The sequence below is a fragment of the Stegastes partitus genome, unplaced genomic scaffold (genome assembly GCF_000690725.1).
Source record: "Stegastes partitus isolate 25-593 unplaced genomic scaffold, Stegastes_partitus-1.0.2 Scaffold938, whole genome shotgun sequence".
NCBI lineage: Eukaryota > Metazoa > Chordata > Actinopteri > Pomacentridae > Stegastes > Stegastes partitus.
In genome coordinates this window covers 21,477-38,536 of record NW_007578669.1, presented here as the reverse complement: position 1 = coordinate 38,536, position 17,060 = coordinate 21,477, and the positions used below count along the sequence as shown (strand labels likewise).

At 42.3% G+C, this 17,060-nt stretch overlaps 1 protein-coding gene across 1 annotated transcript in view; it reads right to left on the bottom strand.

Annotated features, from left to right (window-relative positions):
* tmtopsb (teleost multiple tissue opsin b) overlaps window positions 1-16,635 on the bottom strand; it is a 50,405-nt gene extending 33,770 nt beyond the window's left edge. Inside the window, exons 1-2 of the mRNA XM_008294085.1 lie at window positions 16,254-16,635; window positions 5,395-5,723 (exon numbers count right to left, since the gene is read on the bottom strand). Of these exons, the coding sequence (XP_008292307.1) occupies window positions 5,395-5,723; window positions 16,254-16,635 (711 nt within the window). The remainder of the gene's footprint in view (window positions 1-5,394; window positions 5,724-16,253) is intronic.
* Window positions 16,636-17,060: the final 425 nt, after the last annotated feature.

Genomic DNA, 17,060 nt, shown 5'->3' with positions numbered 1-17,060 from the left:
GTGCCGCTATAGCTCACCTGGTTGAGCTGGCGTCCCATGTGGGGGGCTACAGTCCCGATGTGGAGGTCATGAGTTCGAATCCCGCTCATGGCCCTTTCCCACATGTCCTCCCCCTATTCTTCTCCCCCACTTTCCTGTCTCTCTCTCACTGAACTATCAAATAAAGGCACAAAGGCCAAAAAAAATAACTTAGAAAAAAAAAAAAAAAAAAGATTTACGCAAACCGTTGCTTTTATTGGTGCCCAAACATTCTTTTCGCACTTTGCAGTACAAAGGAGACATCTTCAATTTTACAAATTTCAATTTCAATTCACTCCTGTTTCCCAATTTTCATACACTTACACTTCAATCGAGACCCGGGCTCCAAAAGTCAAGCACAAAAACTTCCACGTGCTCGCAGGCATGGCAGAAACCCAGAGGAGCACGGCACATGAACCAGCAAATGATGTGGCAAATTAAATTCTTGTGCAAACAGCATCGACGCAACAACACTCAGGACTCATAGAAATGAACAGCGTGGTTCACAGCCGCGAATCAATTAAACCATCCCACACAGTTAGTGTGAAGACATATGACGCACAACCAAACACTGGAGCGAGCCTAATTCTTAGACACACTCTGTCTTCATGTTGCTGCCCAACAGATGAGCATTAAAGCAATAATTTATCAACAGAATAACGATAAAAACAAGGAGTCATTCGCAGGCACACAAACAACGCAGGTGAACAGCTGGGATTTTGTAAATCCTGCTGGCAGCTTGTTGTTCGTTTCACATGTATTAAATCATTCCACTGATTAGTAATGATTTTTGTAACTTTTATCACCCAACATGATGTGTTATATGTCATTTAAAACCCTCCACAAAAGATTGTTTTTCATTAAAACTGTTAAAGATATTGAGCCTCAAGCAAGAACATTTACACATCTCTGACATTTCCTATTTTTCTCCAAGAGTTTATACGAGTGTCCAAGTCAGATTCACTGAAGTCTCTTTCTTCAGCAGCTGCTTTGCTCGATTTAATGCTTCATAACTTCTCAGGTAAACATCAGAGAAATGACGAATGAGAATGACTCACCGTGGAGAAGACACTTAAACTTTAAAGCATACATTACTTATTTATTAGCCTCTTTGAGAATAAAGGACATTAAATAAGCCAATTTTCTTTGAAAATAATTAATTTGCCCTTTTAAAAATGAATCACAAAACTCTTTAAAGTTTGCCTTTTCTGGTTTCGACACTTCTCGTTGGAAAGTCAAAGTTTCTGCTAGACATCTAAGAGTCGATGTACACATGCTGCGCTCCAATATACTTGTTTGTATTAACTACAAAACAATAGCAGTGCCAGTAAACTTCTAATATTATATATTTGTACCTCATAAACTGTCAAAAATTTTGAGTGCTGAATTCGTCTCACAAAGATCTCTCTTTTGCCTAATCAGTCACTTGTTTAACATATAAAGTGACTGTAGTGTCTGTAACCAGCAGAGAAAAGGGTTAACGACGGCTCCAATCACAAGTTCTATCCTAAAGCCAGAGCAGTAAAACCTCACAGACGTAACTGCTGTCACAGCTGTGGTGCTTCAGGGTGTGAGTCTGTGAGATCTCAAAAGCGTATATAAAGAATGAACTGGACAGCACATATTGCTTGGAAACAATGCATTGCCATTAAAACAGAAATTTGGATCCGTGGTTCATTCACGGTTTGATTAGCTGCTCAGCCGCCCTGTTTGTGTGTTTATACATTTTGACAAACTTCCAGGAAAGTCGTGAACATCTGTAAATCCAATACAGATGTTTGACTGAGATACAAACAACAAACTGCAACAACGAGCAGAAAGACAAACTTCAGAGCAGACTTCCTTCCTGCACCATCCATGCTTGGTTTGTGGACATTATGCAGACGGCAGGACAACCGGATTTATATGTCACCTAATTTTCTCTGAACTCTTGGCAAGTTACTGCATATATGTGGATCAGAGGCCTCATGCAGATGACAGTTTGACAACCCTGAGGCCTAACGCACTGAGTGAGGATGCGATGTGAAGTCTGTGAGTGTAGAGATTGGAACTGAGTTCACATAAAGCAGAAGTCTTCAACCTTTTCTGCACCACGGACCGGTTTTAAGCAAGAAAATTTTCTACGGACCGGTCATTGCACACATAACAAAATGTAATAGCTTTTCTCTATTAAAAAGCTTCATAAACAAATAAAATTACTTGGAGTCTCTCCCACTTTCCAAAGAAGCTCTCCTGAGACCTTTGCTTTCTTTATTCATTTCGGCAGCGGTTAGTCTGATGGCTTCACTTAACGGCCAAACATGAAAACTGACAGTCAAGTGCAAGAAACAAGCACAGACGGAAGTGATGGGAAGACAAGCTACTCATTTTTCAAAATGAAACACCCTGCAGACTCTGCTGGAAATAAAAATCAACCAATAAAATGTTTTTATTCTTTCTGTGCGGCCCGGTACCAAATGACCCACGGCCTGATGCTGGTCCGCGGCCCAGTGGTTGGGGACCACTGATATAAAGCACAGATTGTATGTAAAAGTGCACAAATGTGAAGCCAAAATATCTCGGAAAAAGATGCTGCCATCATTAGCAGGCAGAGGATGTGCAATGGTGATCTCCAAGGTGGACATGTGGTATTGAGGTTCAGCCTTATGACTCTTAAACTCCACAGAGTTTGCCTGCCTAGGACTGTCCTACACACTGCCCAGCACTCTTCATTTTCTAAATAAAAACTTTTTGTCTACTCATTACACACAAATTGGATGTGTTATTACCCCCTGGTCAGACTCGACGCCACCACAGGATGGCAGAGCCTATTTCCATATATTTTGATTTCACTTATGGGGAACTGTCATGCATTCTATCTTTTCATAGAATATACAGTATAAATCAGTTGGTAATTGCTTGGTTGAGCCTGATCAAGGCCACCTTTTTGATAAATTTCACAATTTGCATTCGGCACATCCATGTCAAGTTCTGCTTTTTTTGCCCTCGATCTGGTTCGAGTCATTCAGTATTTATATCTGCTGAAACTCAATACCATCTTCCTACATCATACACACTTGTAGATTAGTTGTAGTACCTCGGTGCACCACTAGGCTTTATGCTGTTTAATCCTGTAGCGACCAGGGGAGGTGGGCCGTTAGCAAGCATAGAGCACTGTGGGAGTTTAACGAGTTAACAGGCATCATAACAAAGTCTTCAGTGAGGCTTAATGACCTCCGGACAGCATCATAGAGTAAACAAGCTGGAATTATTTAGAATAGCATTTCTATATCCCGATGGCAGAGGCAATAGCTGCTTTTGTTGCTCTGCCTGTAAAGTCAGATTATGGCTATTAAAAGGTGTACTGAAGTTATATTATCAATACATCAGATATTTAATGACTTTACAGCATTTTCAGGAAGCTGTTGAAATTTACAACACGTGTGACAGAAAACACAAAAAGGCATTGGGCTTAGGTTCATGCAAATATCAATCCGTTTCATTGGGCTCTGGACATCCCATATTTGCATCATCTGTGCCCAGGTTTTAGTCACCAACTTCCTCCAAAAGAGCAAACAGGCCTTCACAGAGCACAGTTTAAGGTCCTGCTGTTGAAAGTCAGTCAACAAGCTTGGCAGTGTCGGCGCCCGCAACAGTTTGAAAAGATTAATATTAGCTAAACCGTATCAAAGAGAAAATTCTACATGCAAGAAAACCCTTGAATCACTTGAACGCGCCACATTATGAACAAATCTGTTGGTACAAGTGGTTCTTGCATGAGGCCTATTGAGTCTAAAAATATCATAATTGAATTTCAATACCCACTAAAAAGCCTCCACACTGCCAGAAACAATATGAAGACATGCTCTCGCTGTCATCGCAGCTCCGGTCCTCCACACACACACTGAGCTATATGAAGAGTTTTTTTTGTCTCCTGTGATTAGCTGACAGTGGGTGCGAAGGTCTGTAGCCTTGAGGCTTAATGAAGCGCCTCAGCAGTGTATAATGAAGACAGTTGTCTGTAATCCTGTCATTAACACCAGCCTGCAGACTCGACGTCTGTGCTGCTCTCTACTCCCCTTCCCGACTGCTATTTTCAGCTCCCTAACTCGACTCTTTGAAAATCTATCAGCTGCCACTTGAAGCCGCTTCACTGTAACTTCAAGCTAATAAGTAATTATGTCAGCTAAATGTGTATATTGCACCTGCCAGAACCCGGCATTCATGAACCATTTTTTAAAAGAGGACCGAGAGATAAATGATTACTCAGGTAATCTAGAAAATACCTGCCATATTATTTAATAATCAAATATTAAATCATCAGTTCATCTGTAGTTGCAGCCTTTCAAAAAATCATAGAACAAGCTCTGAATTGCAGAAACTTCGTAGCACTGCTTGCAGCTGTGGTGATTTTTGTTCACTTTTGCTCCGTTCTGCTCCTGATCACACAAGCAAACACTTCAATGATCCTGTAAGTCTGGCGAAGGGAGCAAAATAAAGATTTCACCTGAACCAAAACATGCATTATTTCTGAGTGAGCATCTTAAGATATGATACACATCTTCAAGTCTCGCCCCAAACTTTCACCATCTATCATCTGTGCTCACGCCGCGCAACGCAGGCATTAAAGTTTAAAAAGGCAAACCTAAGCTCCAGCGAGCACAGAACCGACTTTCACGTTCGTAAGAAAAACATGACGGGAGCAGATACAAACACCTCGCCGGTTCAGCAGCGATATCAGGGTACAAATCGTGACTGTCATCCAGAATTCGGGTCATGCTTTAACGTCTCCTCTGTCTGCTGTTCGTGCAAGGTGTAAATTATGCTCTCGCTAAATACGACGTGGCTTCAGATGCTTTTTATGAAATCTCACAGTGGCTGTTTGGCCTAAGCATGCCCGACAGTCAGTCAGAGATGGTGTAAAACTGGAGACAAGAGAAGAAATTGATGTTGACAGCTTTAATACACAACGTTGTTGAGATGTCAAACCTGATCGGAGATTGAAATTTCCCAGCTTTCAAGCCCAAGTCTTTGAAATGTTTGAACCCATATTCCTTGCTCTCTTGTCAGCTCCGCAGCCTCGGGCTGAACATGCAAACTGGACAGAAGCTTTTGATACAGTCAAGGATCAGTCGCAGATAAGTCAGCGCGCTGCCGGCGTGCATTTGAATCACATACAGATAAACTTTTTTATCCTGGTGTCTTATCTCAAATCTACCTTGAAGTGATTTCACTGGCTCATTTCCAGACAGCTGGAGTACCCAAAAAAATAAATAAATAAAAAAATGAGATTCACAACTCATCACAGAGTCAGTGTATGTGTTTTTCCCAAAGGCAAATTTTCTCACTTTGGAACAAACTCTCTCATATGACATCTACATTTTTGCAGAATCCCACCTGTCTGATGGCGTGCAGCAGCTTGCCGTAGGAGTAGAGGATGACGCCGAATGGCAGGGCCAGGCAGAAGGTGAACAGGCAGACGATGTAGGAGACATTGTTTCTCGTCTGGGTCTTCCAGTCGACTGAGCAGGTGGTGCCGGGACCCTCGGGCCCGTATCTGCTCCAGCCCAGCAGTGGAGGCACAGTCCAGGCCACAGAGTAGAGCCAGGAGAAGCAGATGCCTCCCAGCGCCGAGCGGTAATCTCTACCGTTGGCCATGGTGGGAGTCATCATGGTGCAGTAACGCTCGTAGGACAGAACGGCCAGAGAGATCAGGGAGACGATACCTGAGGAAGGAGTAGAGGTCAGTAGGTGTGTAACAAGACACTGTTCAATGCATTCATGTGATAAGTTCCATAACAGCGGATCAAGATATCAACTCAAATCTTATCAATATTCAGGCTTGTGGAGCAGATTTTCTCCAAACTGGAGCATCTGTGCTCCGTTTCCCTCCAAGATAAAGACTGAGATGTGCCGAGATACAACGTGAAGTCGATTTTCCGCTCGCTTTGATCATCTTAATGGTTTTTAATTTTGCATCTCTGGGGCACAACACAGAAAAAAATGGACGAGTTCATCAACTGACATTTGCTGCGATAAGACGTCGCAACTACTGTGAGTGCAACAGCTCAAAGACGTACATTTATGGAGTCATACAAGACAAGTTGTAACTTTTTTTAACTCGTGCAGATGTGTGCGTTTAGTTTGCAGCTTGTCAAACAAAACTCGAATGTATTTGTCTGTATTCGCTCATTTTCCTTTTTGATTGCAGCCTTTGCTTTGAAAACATCTTTTGGCTGAGTAGAGTTTTGTCTTTACTCTCACGAGGATGTCCTATCCAGGCATTATTTTTGTAATTATGGAATTTAATTGTTTGATTTGCTGTTGTTGTTATCTTTCATTACATTGCACATGTCAAAATAAAAACTGGAGGCTGTAGCTAGAACTATTTTCATCATCGATTAATCTGCTAATTATTTTCCAATTTTTATTACTAGAAAACTAGTTTTTCTTAAAAGCACATCACAGTTTCTTAGTCGTCAAGAGATGTCTTTAAATGTTTCCTTTTGTCTGAACAAGTCCTCAAAATGCAAAGAGAATCAATTTATCATCCTGTAAGAAAAGAAGAAGCAGCAAATTATTTGGCAATTTTACTTAAAAAGTGACAATTATGTACTGTGTATTATTATTATTATTATGTGCTGCCCATCATCCATCCATCATCTATACACCGCTTAATCCTCACTAGGGTCATGGGGGGCTGGAGTCTATCCCAGCTGACTCAGGGTGAAGGCAGGTTCACCTGGACAGGTCACCAGTCTATCACAGGGCTACACTTAGAGACAGACAACCAAGCACACTCACATTCACACCTACGGACAATTTAGAATCACCAATTAACTTCAACGTGTTTCTGGACTGTGTGGGAGGAAGCTGGAGAACCCGGAGAGAACCCACGCTGCACGGGGAGAACATGCAAACTCCACACAGAAAGATCCCGGGTGTCCTCACCGGGACACGAACCGGTGACTTTCTAGCTGCAAGGCAACAGTGCTAACCACCGTTCCACCTTGCATCCCCTGCTGCCAATCAGCTTTTAGTTAAATTAACAGATCAATTAGTCAACTAACTGAGTAGCTTCTATGAATTCTGAAAAACAGGAATTTTCAGTTTCTTCTAGCTTGTTTTTAGTCAAACTTTGTTTAAAAGTATATAGACAGACATATACCGTAAATTATCATCAGAAACTGCAAATACTGAAACAGTCACAGACTCGCATAAAAGCCGAGGCAGACAAGAGTGCTGCTGTGTGCACTCTCTTCCTCCGTGTTAATTGCTAATTGATGAACGTGCAACAACATAAATAGTTGCTGAAGTGACTTAAGTCTTAAATCAGAGCTAATCAGCACATGCAGACTAAAGTGCTGGTCCAGAGGCACTTTACCTCCATTATGCCGAGTCTACCAGGGACAGAGACTTTGATTACAGACAATCACAGCACCTCCACGCATAATGGAGCTCTCTGATTGGCGGAAACGGTGCCATGTTTGGTGTGGACAGAAGGCTGGCGCCGTGGGCGCACAACGTGTTGAGAGGAACAGCAAAGAGTGAGAGTCTTGAGAATAATGGTAATGATTTTGTGCTCGTGTGTCTGTGCAAGCTGGATATTGGTGTGAAAACTATGTGTGTGTGTCTGTGTGACAGCATCCAGCTGCTGGTTGTGAGTACAGCTGCAGCTGCTCTGCTTGGCTGTGAAGGTGAAGCTGTTGCTGGATATATGGAGATTTTTTGGACTTGGGCTGCAGCTGTGGCTCAATCTGTGGTTCTATGGACGCATTCAGCTGTTACTATTTGAACCTGTGGCGCTTCTGTGTCCAATATGTTACCAGAACACCACAGGAGTTCAGGAATATGACGTTCACCCCGCTCAAACATCGCTGCGCATGCAAACTCTGCATGTAGGCAACATAACAACCAATAAAAACTGAAGTGTTACAGACAGAATTGCAACAACAGGGGCACAGACACAACCACACAGCCACAGCGATGTATTCCCCTGGCTGCAGTCATTTTTTTTACAACTGCTCCCCTTGATTTCCTTTTAACCACTATGGTGCAGACTTGTGCCTGACAGACACAGCTGAGGGTGCACTGACCCTGAAGCGTAAGCCTTATTGTGAGACAACGCAAAAAAGCAAATAAAGTCCAAATAAAAATCCCTAAGGGGTCACTTGACAATTCTATGCAGTGCTTTTCTTTTCTTTTGTTTACATTTACCTACATTTAAGGATTTAGACTTTTTAAAAATATATTTTCTGATCACTTTTGATTATTTTAAATTGTTGTATACATCAGTCTCAGTTTGATTTGCCTCGTTCCATATCTAGCAGAAACATTAGCATCAATTTGGAGTTGTGTTTTTAACAATCACTTTACTTTTATCTCCTGGGGGAAATCTAACAGGTACATTTTATGAAGTTTCATCAAAAAGTTCAGAGTCTGCACTTGTACAAAAAAAAAAACATTTTCTGATTTAAATTTAGCTGCCACCCCCTTCGAAGTCGTCTCCTTGCGCAGCGATACACTGCACCCAGCGCTCCTGCCATGCTTGGAAAACTCCTGTTATGTAAGTGCATCACACCGTATCTGTGATGTTTGCTGGATATATTCCACTATGGTGAAACAGTGACCCCTCAACTTGAATTTCATTTGGGGAACAGGAAGTAGTCACAGGAAGTCGTCACAGGAAGCAAAATCAGGCGAGCTGACGAAGTGAGGAGTTGTGTATATAGAACCAAAGACCTCTTCACTGTGTTGTGAATGTGTGTGTTGACCTATGACGCTGACCGTGGGGGACATTTCATGGTGTGCAACTCTTTGTATGTCCAAGAAAATGACGGGAATGCTCTCCACAGGCTCCTGACATGACTTCCTTTGGTCTTGGAGACTGAAGCCTGCTGTGTAGTCTCAGGGTTGTAGCCGTACATCCGACTCTCGTCACCAGTAATAACCCTCAACGTAAAATCTGACTCATCATAGGCCAGTCGACGGAGATATTTGCAGACTTTAACAAGCTGCTACTTCTGTAGGTCTGTGGTGAGATTACAAATGTAGACCTGCAGGGTTACTGCTCACACAATGACTGATAAAGAAGACTCAGAGCTTTTAATTTCATCTCATATTAACCATCTAACAGTGACTACCTTCAGTCTGGGTCCTGGACAGGTAGTTTAAAGTGAGCGTTTTGGTGTTGAAAACAGTGGCAGGTGTGATGAAAGCACAAGATGTGGGCTATAAAACGAAAACAAGAGGCTAAAGAGCTGCATAAACAACAGAAACAATGCAATTTAGATGCCAAAGTCGGTTTGTCTACATGATCCACTATTTCTACTATAAAAATTCAATCTGTAATGTTTTATTTTGTTATGACTATGAGACTCTTCTTGAAGACTGTTTGTCCCCTTATAGAGGTGAACAAGAAAACCAGTGAAGGTTACCAAAAAAAATTATACAATCGTGTGTAAATAAATCTTTAAAATAGCAGCACCCCGGGCCTCTCCAGCCTGCTATAGTGGAATCTTTTAATATAAATGGTCTGCTACCTCTGCAAACTGGGCAACTTCTCTGAACAGCGACCAGTTTTTCCCCATTCATTTCCTGTAATGACTGCAGTCTGTACTCTGAGCCTGGTGGGAATATCAGTCCCCAATGTTGGCTTTGATTCAAACATGGCCCACTTTGATTCTCCAGCATGCATTTTAATGGGTTTTTCACCTGAGGCCTGATTCTTCTTCACCCAACTCCAGAGTGGTGCGGAATAGATTTATGGTAAAATGAATGACCCAATGTCCCAGGCCTGAGTCAGCACAGGAGCTAATCATCTTTCATTGTCTCTTGCTTTTTCCACGCTCTCCATCTCCACCTATTCTTCTCCTTCTTTTCCTTCGTCTCTCTCACTCTACTTTTTTTTTTTTGTCTTTCCCCTCCTGCTGTGTCTATTTGCATCTCCCTTCCTTTGTTAGCTCAGCCTCTTTCATTTTCCTTTCTTGCTTTGGATCCCGGTGCTGAAGGGAAAGCAAAAGCCAAATCAGACCATATCTCAGTGTTTACCCAGTGGCTGGCCTCTGAGCACAACCTCCATCGGTGTGTTTACATGCATTGACTCTGAGCAACTGGGAACCTAATTCCTTCAGTGTCATGTAAATGGGAAATCTGGTTTCTGAAATCAGGTTAGGGGATTAGTGAAACCTGATTTCTGGATTTTTCTTGGGAAAGGATCTGGGCCATGTTATTAGAATAATCAGCCTCGTGATTGACTTTTTATATGGGTGCATGTCAAGAACTAAAAATGGAAGGTATCATCAGTACACCATGGGATGAACTAAACAGAGCCAGGATTCCAAATACATGTTGTTTTCACTGCTGATTAATGTGCAAATTATTTTCCTACATTAATATTATTAATTTGTTCATTAAAAACCCTTCCTAATTCCCTAAACCTAATGAGACATCCTCATTTATCATTCCTAATTTTTAATAAAGCCCCAAAAATAACAGAGAAAGCAGCAAAAGTTCACTTTGAAGCAGCTGCAGCTTGACGTGTTTCCAATCGTATCACTTGGTTGATTGATTGTTTTAGCTTTCTATGCATGAACATTTAAGAACATTCAGGTAAAAAGACGTTTCATGCTGGTAAAAGTTGGCACTGAGGCACAGGGATGTCACAGAAACCGATACGTCAGCAGTAATTCAACGCCAAAGTTCTGAAAATGTGATAGTCCGTGTTTTTCTTTTTAATGGTACCACAAAGGTACGGAAAGTACTAGAGACACTGGACGGTAGCAATATCCTGTGGAATGATGGTGTCGTGCAGTGAAGAGACCTGTAAAGAGTTGAGCACAGAGATATTTCGCTTTTGAGCCAGATGTAGTCTGATTCACAGGATGTCACCAAATTTGGACGCTATCATACCGTTCAAAAGGCGTTATCAGAGCACATCATTCCCAGTAAGTAGGGACATCCTCCTACTCATATGCTGCAATTTTTCACTTACAAAGAGGGAAAGAAGGTGCACATTTGGAGGCTGGACAGGATGGAGGAGGTGTAAGTTAACAGACTTTCATCCAGGAAACATGAGTTCCATCTCGGAGCTGATTAATCGTACTATTTTTTTATTTTAATTTCACTTGCTGTTTTTCGCTCTGGTTAAATTACGGCACCAAATCTACTAGTTAGTGTTTAGAAAAGGATCTTGGTTTAGGTTTAAAATACACCCTGAAGCTTCGTTTACCAAAGCTCAATGTCCAGTCTAATTGCAAGAGGTCGCAAATGCAATGTCTGTAGGTCTTGACTGGCTGATATGTGTGGGACTGGTTTGTCCTGATAACGGTTCATTTCAATGGGCTGATAACGTCCAAATTGGATACCCATTGTAGAATGTGGGCATAAACCTGTCACTGGCCACATATTTCATTCTCTGCCCCTTCTGCTATCTACATGTTGCTGTTTTTAAAATCCCTTTCACTGTGGGAAGTAACAACCTCCAGTTTGCTTACATATGTATAGAATCATATTTATTGCAGTTTCAGGACTAAAACAACTCCTGAATGCACTTTGAAAAAAAATAAACAACACAGGCTCCGACTTACAGTACTTGTTGATGTGTTTTCTAACACAGCCATCCTCGGCCAAGTTGCAATTTGTCACACCGTTTTAACTCTGGCAGCGACATGCGCCAGTGACGTCGATTTGGCCGATGTTCTGACTTGTTTAACTTCACACGAGCTTCTGTGATAGCAGTCTGATAAACTTCTGCAGAAGCCATATTTATATGTTGGCTTTGCAGGGAACTAGCCATTTTAATGACAGTTCTCGCCTCCCAATGTGCAAAAGCTCCTCCAAAACAATTCTTCTCTACACTATTTTACAGGGGCACCATCACTGTATCCTGGGCTGAGCGCCGCCAAATAGAATTTCAATTAGTTTAGGGAAGTACAACCAAGCCAGAACCTTTTTATCGTTTTGTTTCGACCACTATAGCAAAATGAAGATAAGGTGCAGTCAGACCATCCTCTAGCACCAACAGCTCTGTCGAACTTAGATTAAACTTTATTTTGCAGTTTTCTAAGGATAAAATTCAATATCAAGACTCAAAATATCAGTGGCTCTGGTGCCAATGCACACCTACAAAAGTTATGCTTATAAGTGACCTGCTGATATCCAGTCATGATTCCTTGAATGATATGTACATGTCAGTGCTTCCTGCTTCTGTTCACTGTTTGGCCATTATACCAGTTTAAAAAATGCATAAATGTCCAATAAACGTACAAACAGCATTTCTGTCTCTTCTGTGTCCTTTAATAAATGTTTCCCTCCATAAATTATCCATCCACTGTGATGTTGGACCGCTTACAGCAGCGAAACAGGCCAAGAAGGAAAGGGTGTTAGAAACACAGAGAATATGGAAAGCTGTCCTCTGTGACTCCATGAAGACAGTCTTGTTCCAGCGAGAGTGACCTGATGAGGCTTGATTACAAGCTCGCTAACTGTCCCTGACTGCACGCTACAGTAGCTCTCATGCTGTCTGGGTAATTGCAGTGGGGCGAACAATGTCTCATTAGTGAATTAACAAACAGACAGGACTTCGCATCACAGCTCTCGTGGGCGGAGGGCGAAACAAGGGGTCTCAGTTCTGCTTTCCCTTTGACCCTGCCAAAATAAGTAGGTTAATTTCTGTTTAATCGGCCCGAAAGTGAGCCAGTGTCCAGTTTAATGTAAATGTCGGGTAAGATACTGATAAATAACAGATCAAGGCAGTCAATGACACGAACTTCTGTCACTTTACTTGATTAGCTTTTTGTTCAGTTTTTACAGTTCACCGCTTATCCACGGCTGTAAGTGGCTTTGCTTAAATATAAATTAGAGTCAACAGCCTGAACAATAGAAATCCATTCTTATACAGAAACAGAACACTAAGAAGCCACTTTAATGCAATAAAAAAACTGTGCAGAATTGTTACATTACTGCACCAATTAAATGCACTTTACTTAAAGATATTGTGCCATAATATCCACTCTGAAGAAGCGATGCAAACTCAACATAAACCTTCTCTTCAGGCTGCAATTTATGCCACTTACGGCTCAGTCTCGTTTGATGTCTCACTTCACTTGAAGACGCGAGGCTCAAATCCTACAGCATTTTATAAATAAGTACTATTACCTCACTCAATATGAATTGAAGTGACATCCCCCTATAGGTTATTTCTGTGCTGCATATGTCCTTCGTCTTCTTCCACGATGGGATCAATTCTACCTAAACTGTCATCAATCACTCACTGCTCTCATAAATCTTTGATGTCAGGGTGCCCATCTCTCCACTCCAGTAGTTTCACAGAGCCAAAGACTTTTCTTGTTCAGACGTGAATCTCTATCTCAGGTTTTCTTTAACAGTGGCTCTTTGATCATGTTTGTTGTTGCTTGTTTATTCCACAGTGGCTCCTGAACATGCACCAAACATTGTGCAAAATTAATAGTTCTCTGGTTATGAACAAACTGCAAATTACACCTATGTAGGTCTCATTAAACAAGAAACCCAGGGTGGTGTTGGAAAACCGTTGACCCAGTCAAATAGGAGCTGCACGGTGGAGTAATTTAGTCCAATTTCTTCAGTTTAATGGGAAAAAGATGAGAAAACAGAATCAAGGTAAAACAGGTTTAAACCTAGCTGCAGGTTCAGACTGCAAAGAGGAAATACCTGATTTAAGAGTGATAACCCCTTACAGGAAGTCCAGACTCCACAGAGAAAATAACTGAATTAAGAGTAATGACTTACTGCACTCTGCTGTAACTCCAGACTCCAAAGAGAAAGCAGCTGATTTAAGAGGGACATCTTAATGCAAGTCCAGACTCCACAGAAGATACACCTGACTTAAGAGTGATCATGCCTTACTGCATGTGCACACTGCAAAAATACATTTAAGAGCAACATGTCACCACACCTTTCTGGAGTCTAGTTCCTAAAGAGAAAACAACAGATTTAAGAACAACATCTTAATGCGCCTTAATGCAAGTCCAGACTCCAAAGAGAAAACAACAGATTTAAGAGCAACGCCTCAATGCACCTTTTGCTAAGTCCAGACTCCAGAGAAGATACACCTGAATTAAAAGCGCCTTATTGCACATGCAGACTTCAAAAATAAAATCAATTCAGGAGCAACGTCTTACTACACCTGACTGGAGTTTAGTTCCTACAAAGAAAACTTCTGATTTAACATCTCAATGCACGTTAATGCAATTCAAGACTCAAAACAACAGATTTATGAGCAATAACAACATACTGTCTTACAGCTATTGAACTCCAGACTTCCTCAAGTAAGAACAGATTTAAGAGCAATAACACCTTTCTGCATGTTCCTTCAATTCCAGACTCTGGAGAGAAAAGAATAGATTTAAGAGCAACAACAACACTCTCCTGCACCTTAAAGTAATTAAACTCCAGATTTCTCAAGAAATAACTGCAGATTTAATCGCAACAACACTTTACTACATGTTCATGGAAGTCCAGACTCCAGAGAGAAAACAATAGATTTAGGGATAACAGCTACATTCACCTGCGCCTTAAACACATTAAACACAGGACTTCTCAAGAAAGAACAGATTTAAGAGCAATAACACCTTTCTGGATGTTTCTGCAACTCCAGACTCCAGAGAAAGAAAGAAAAAAAAACACAAGAGATTTAAGAACACCTCAGAGCACCTTCTTGCAATTTCCAGACTTTAGAGAGAAAACAACAGATTTAAGAGCAACACTCTCCTGCACATTACAGTTCAGCTCAAGAAATAACAGCAGCTTGAAGAGCAGCAGCACCTTTCTGCACATCCCTGCAAGTCCAGAGAGAAAACTAATTTAAGAGAAACAGCACAATGTTGAAGTTCCAAACGCCAAAGAGAGAAGAAATCACATTTAAGAGTAACACCACCTGACTACACTTTACTGCAAGTCCAGACTTCACAGAGAGAATGAATGATTAAAAAAGCAGCGACTCTTACTGCACTGTAAGTCAAGTGCAAACTCCAGAGAGGAAACAGCTGATTTAAGAACAACGATAACTTTACTGCAAGTCCAGACTCTAAAAGAAGACACCTGATTTAAGAGCAATACTTCAGTAGCCAACAATTCCAGACTCCAAAGAGTAAAAAAGACGATTTAACGACAGCAACGCTTTATTGCAAACTCAACTGATTTAAGAGAAACTACACGTTACTCAAGTCCGGACTCCTGAAAGAGTCCTGATAAGAAAGTATATACAGCGATGTGGTGAGTACAGGTGAGAAAGGTCTGTAGTTAAGCCCATTGGCAGATTGATTGTTCACTTCAAATTGAGAGTCCCTGCAGAGAAAGAACATTTAAATTCAGAATGAGCTCGAAAAATGCTGACTGGCACAGCAGGATCACCCCCAATCATCATCTCTCCCCCCCCTTTGGTCCTCATCGCTCCAGCGGCTCGAAAATTAGGATGCTTTGGTTTGTGAGCGGCGGGATGACATCAGTCAATCCCGGACAGTAATTAGAGTGATTGTCCTCAAGCTGAAAGGTCACAATTTTGGATGGTGGGGAGCTCTGTCAACAGTGCACAAAAACTGAGCAGGAGACACAACGTCTGCAGAGTCTGACAGGAGCAGATTTATTATGTAATACAATCAGAAATGCTTTTTCCATGTTTTGTGTTTATTTTAGGGCTCATCTCTTCCGCCTCCAACCTCTCTGCCCAAAAACATCGATGCCTCTGGGACCAAATCTGAATTGTTTTATTTCCATATAGAGGAAATTCAGTTTGCAAGCTGAACATAATGAGCACAGAGCAGCAGATTGCACATTTGAAACTGAACAAGACTGTAGAAAAACGGAAATCAAGTGCATAACTGAATGGATTTACAAGATTTTAATTAAATTGAGTTGCATGCTGCATGTTGCTGCAGGTAAGGAATGCATGTTATCTGCATGCTCTTGCAAGCTGCAAACAAAAAAGAACGAATTTTGTCCAAGAACTGAAGAAATGTTGTGACTTTTGGAGCTTTGGATAAAAGTGCATCATGGGTCAAGTGGCCAAACTGCAAAAATCACCATATTGTCACACTTTCTGCAACATACTAGATCCCAGATGCTGAGATAAGAACGCACCTGGCAGCAAAAGTAAAATAGTCAATATTTCATCCTGATATTTGAGGATGAAGTGCGAGAGAAAGTAGGATCAGGTAAAGATTCATAGACTTCAGAAGGTGTTCTCATGCCAAAAGATAATGAAGACAGCTGCTTACCCAAACACGCGTTAATGAAGCCATACCAAACGCACCCAGCGCGTCCGATCAACCAGCGCCCCTGGGTGCTGGCTGCGAAGCTGAACGGGGTGCCCAGCACGCTGACCAGCAGGTCGCTCACCGAGATGCTCACCAGCAAGAGGTTCATGGGCGTGCGCAGAGCCCGGTACCGGCAGAACAGCGTGATCACCAGGAAGTTACTGAGGAACCCGACGGCACCGATGAAGCCGAGGCACACCGCCACCACCAGGTGCCCCGTCGGGCTCAGGGACGGAGGCGGGAGAGAACCGGAAACCTCCTCGTACGCGTCTGTCGCCGCGGTGCCGCCGGCTGCTCCCCCGGGACAGTGCGCACAGCTCAGGCTCACGTTGGAAATGATCATGCCGGGCTGTTTGGACCTGTCGGAAGTTTGCACCGCGGGACGGAACCATCCGGTCTCGGTGCTTTCTCACTCGGTCAACTCATTTGGAGAAGCGGTGGCGCACGGGGGAACGTTGCGCTGCAGCTTGCGCGCATGTGGCACCTCAGATTGAAGAAATTTGTAAGCTATCCAGTCCGAGACTTGGCGAATGAATGAGGACTCGGAGAGCAGATGCCGGTGTCCTGTTAGATCCGCCCCTCCGCCGTGCGCTCCGGGGAGAGGTGCGCTCCTTTCTTCTTGCGCGGCCACCGTTCAGCGATAAGTGCGCCTGAGCTTTTATCACCCACGGCGCCTGTAAACGCGCTTGGGGACAAAAAAACCTCAACAGGAGGTGGTGGAGTGATGTTTGTGTGCGTGTGTGCGTGTGCGTAATAGTCTCAAAAACA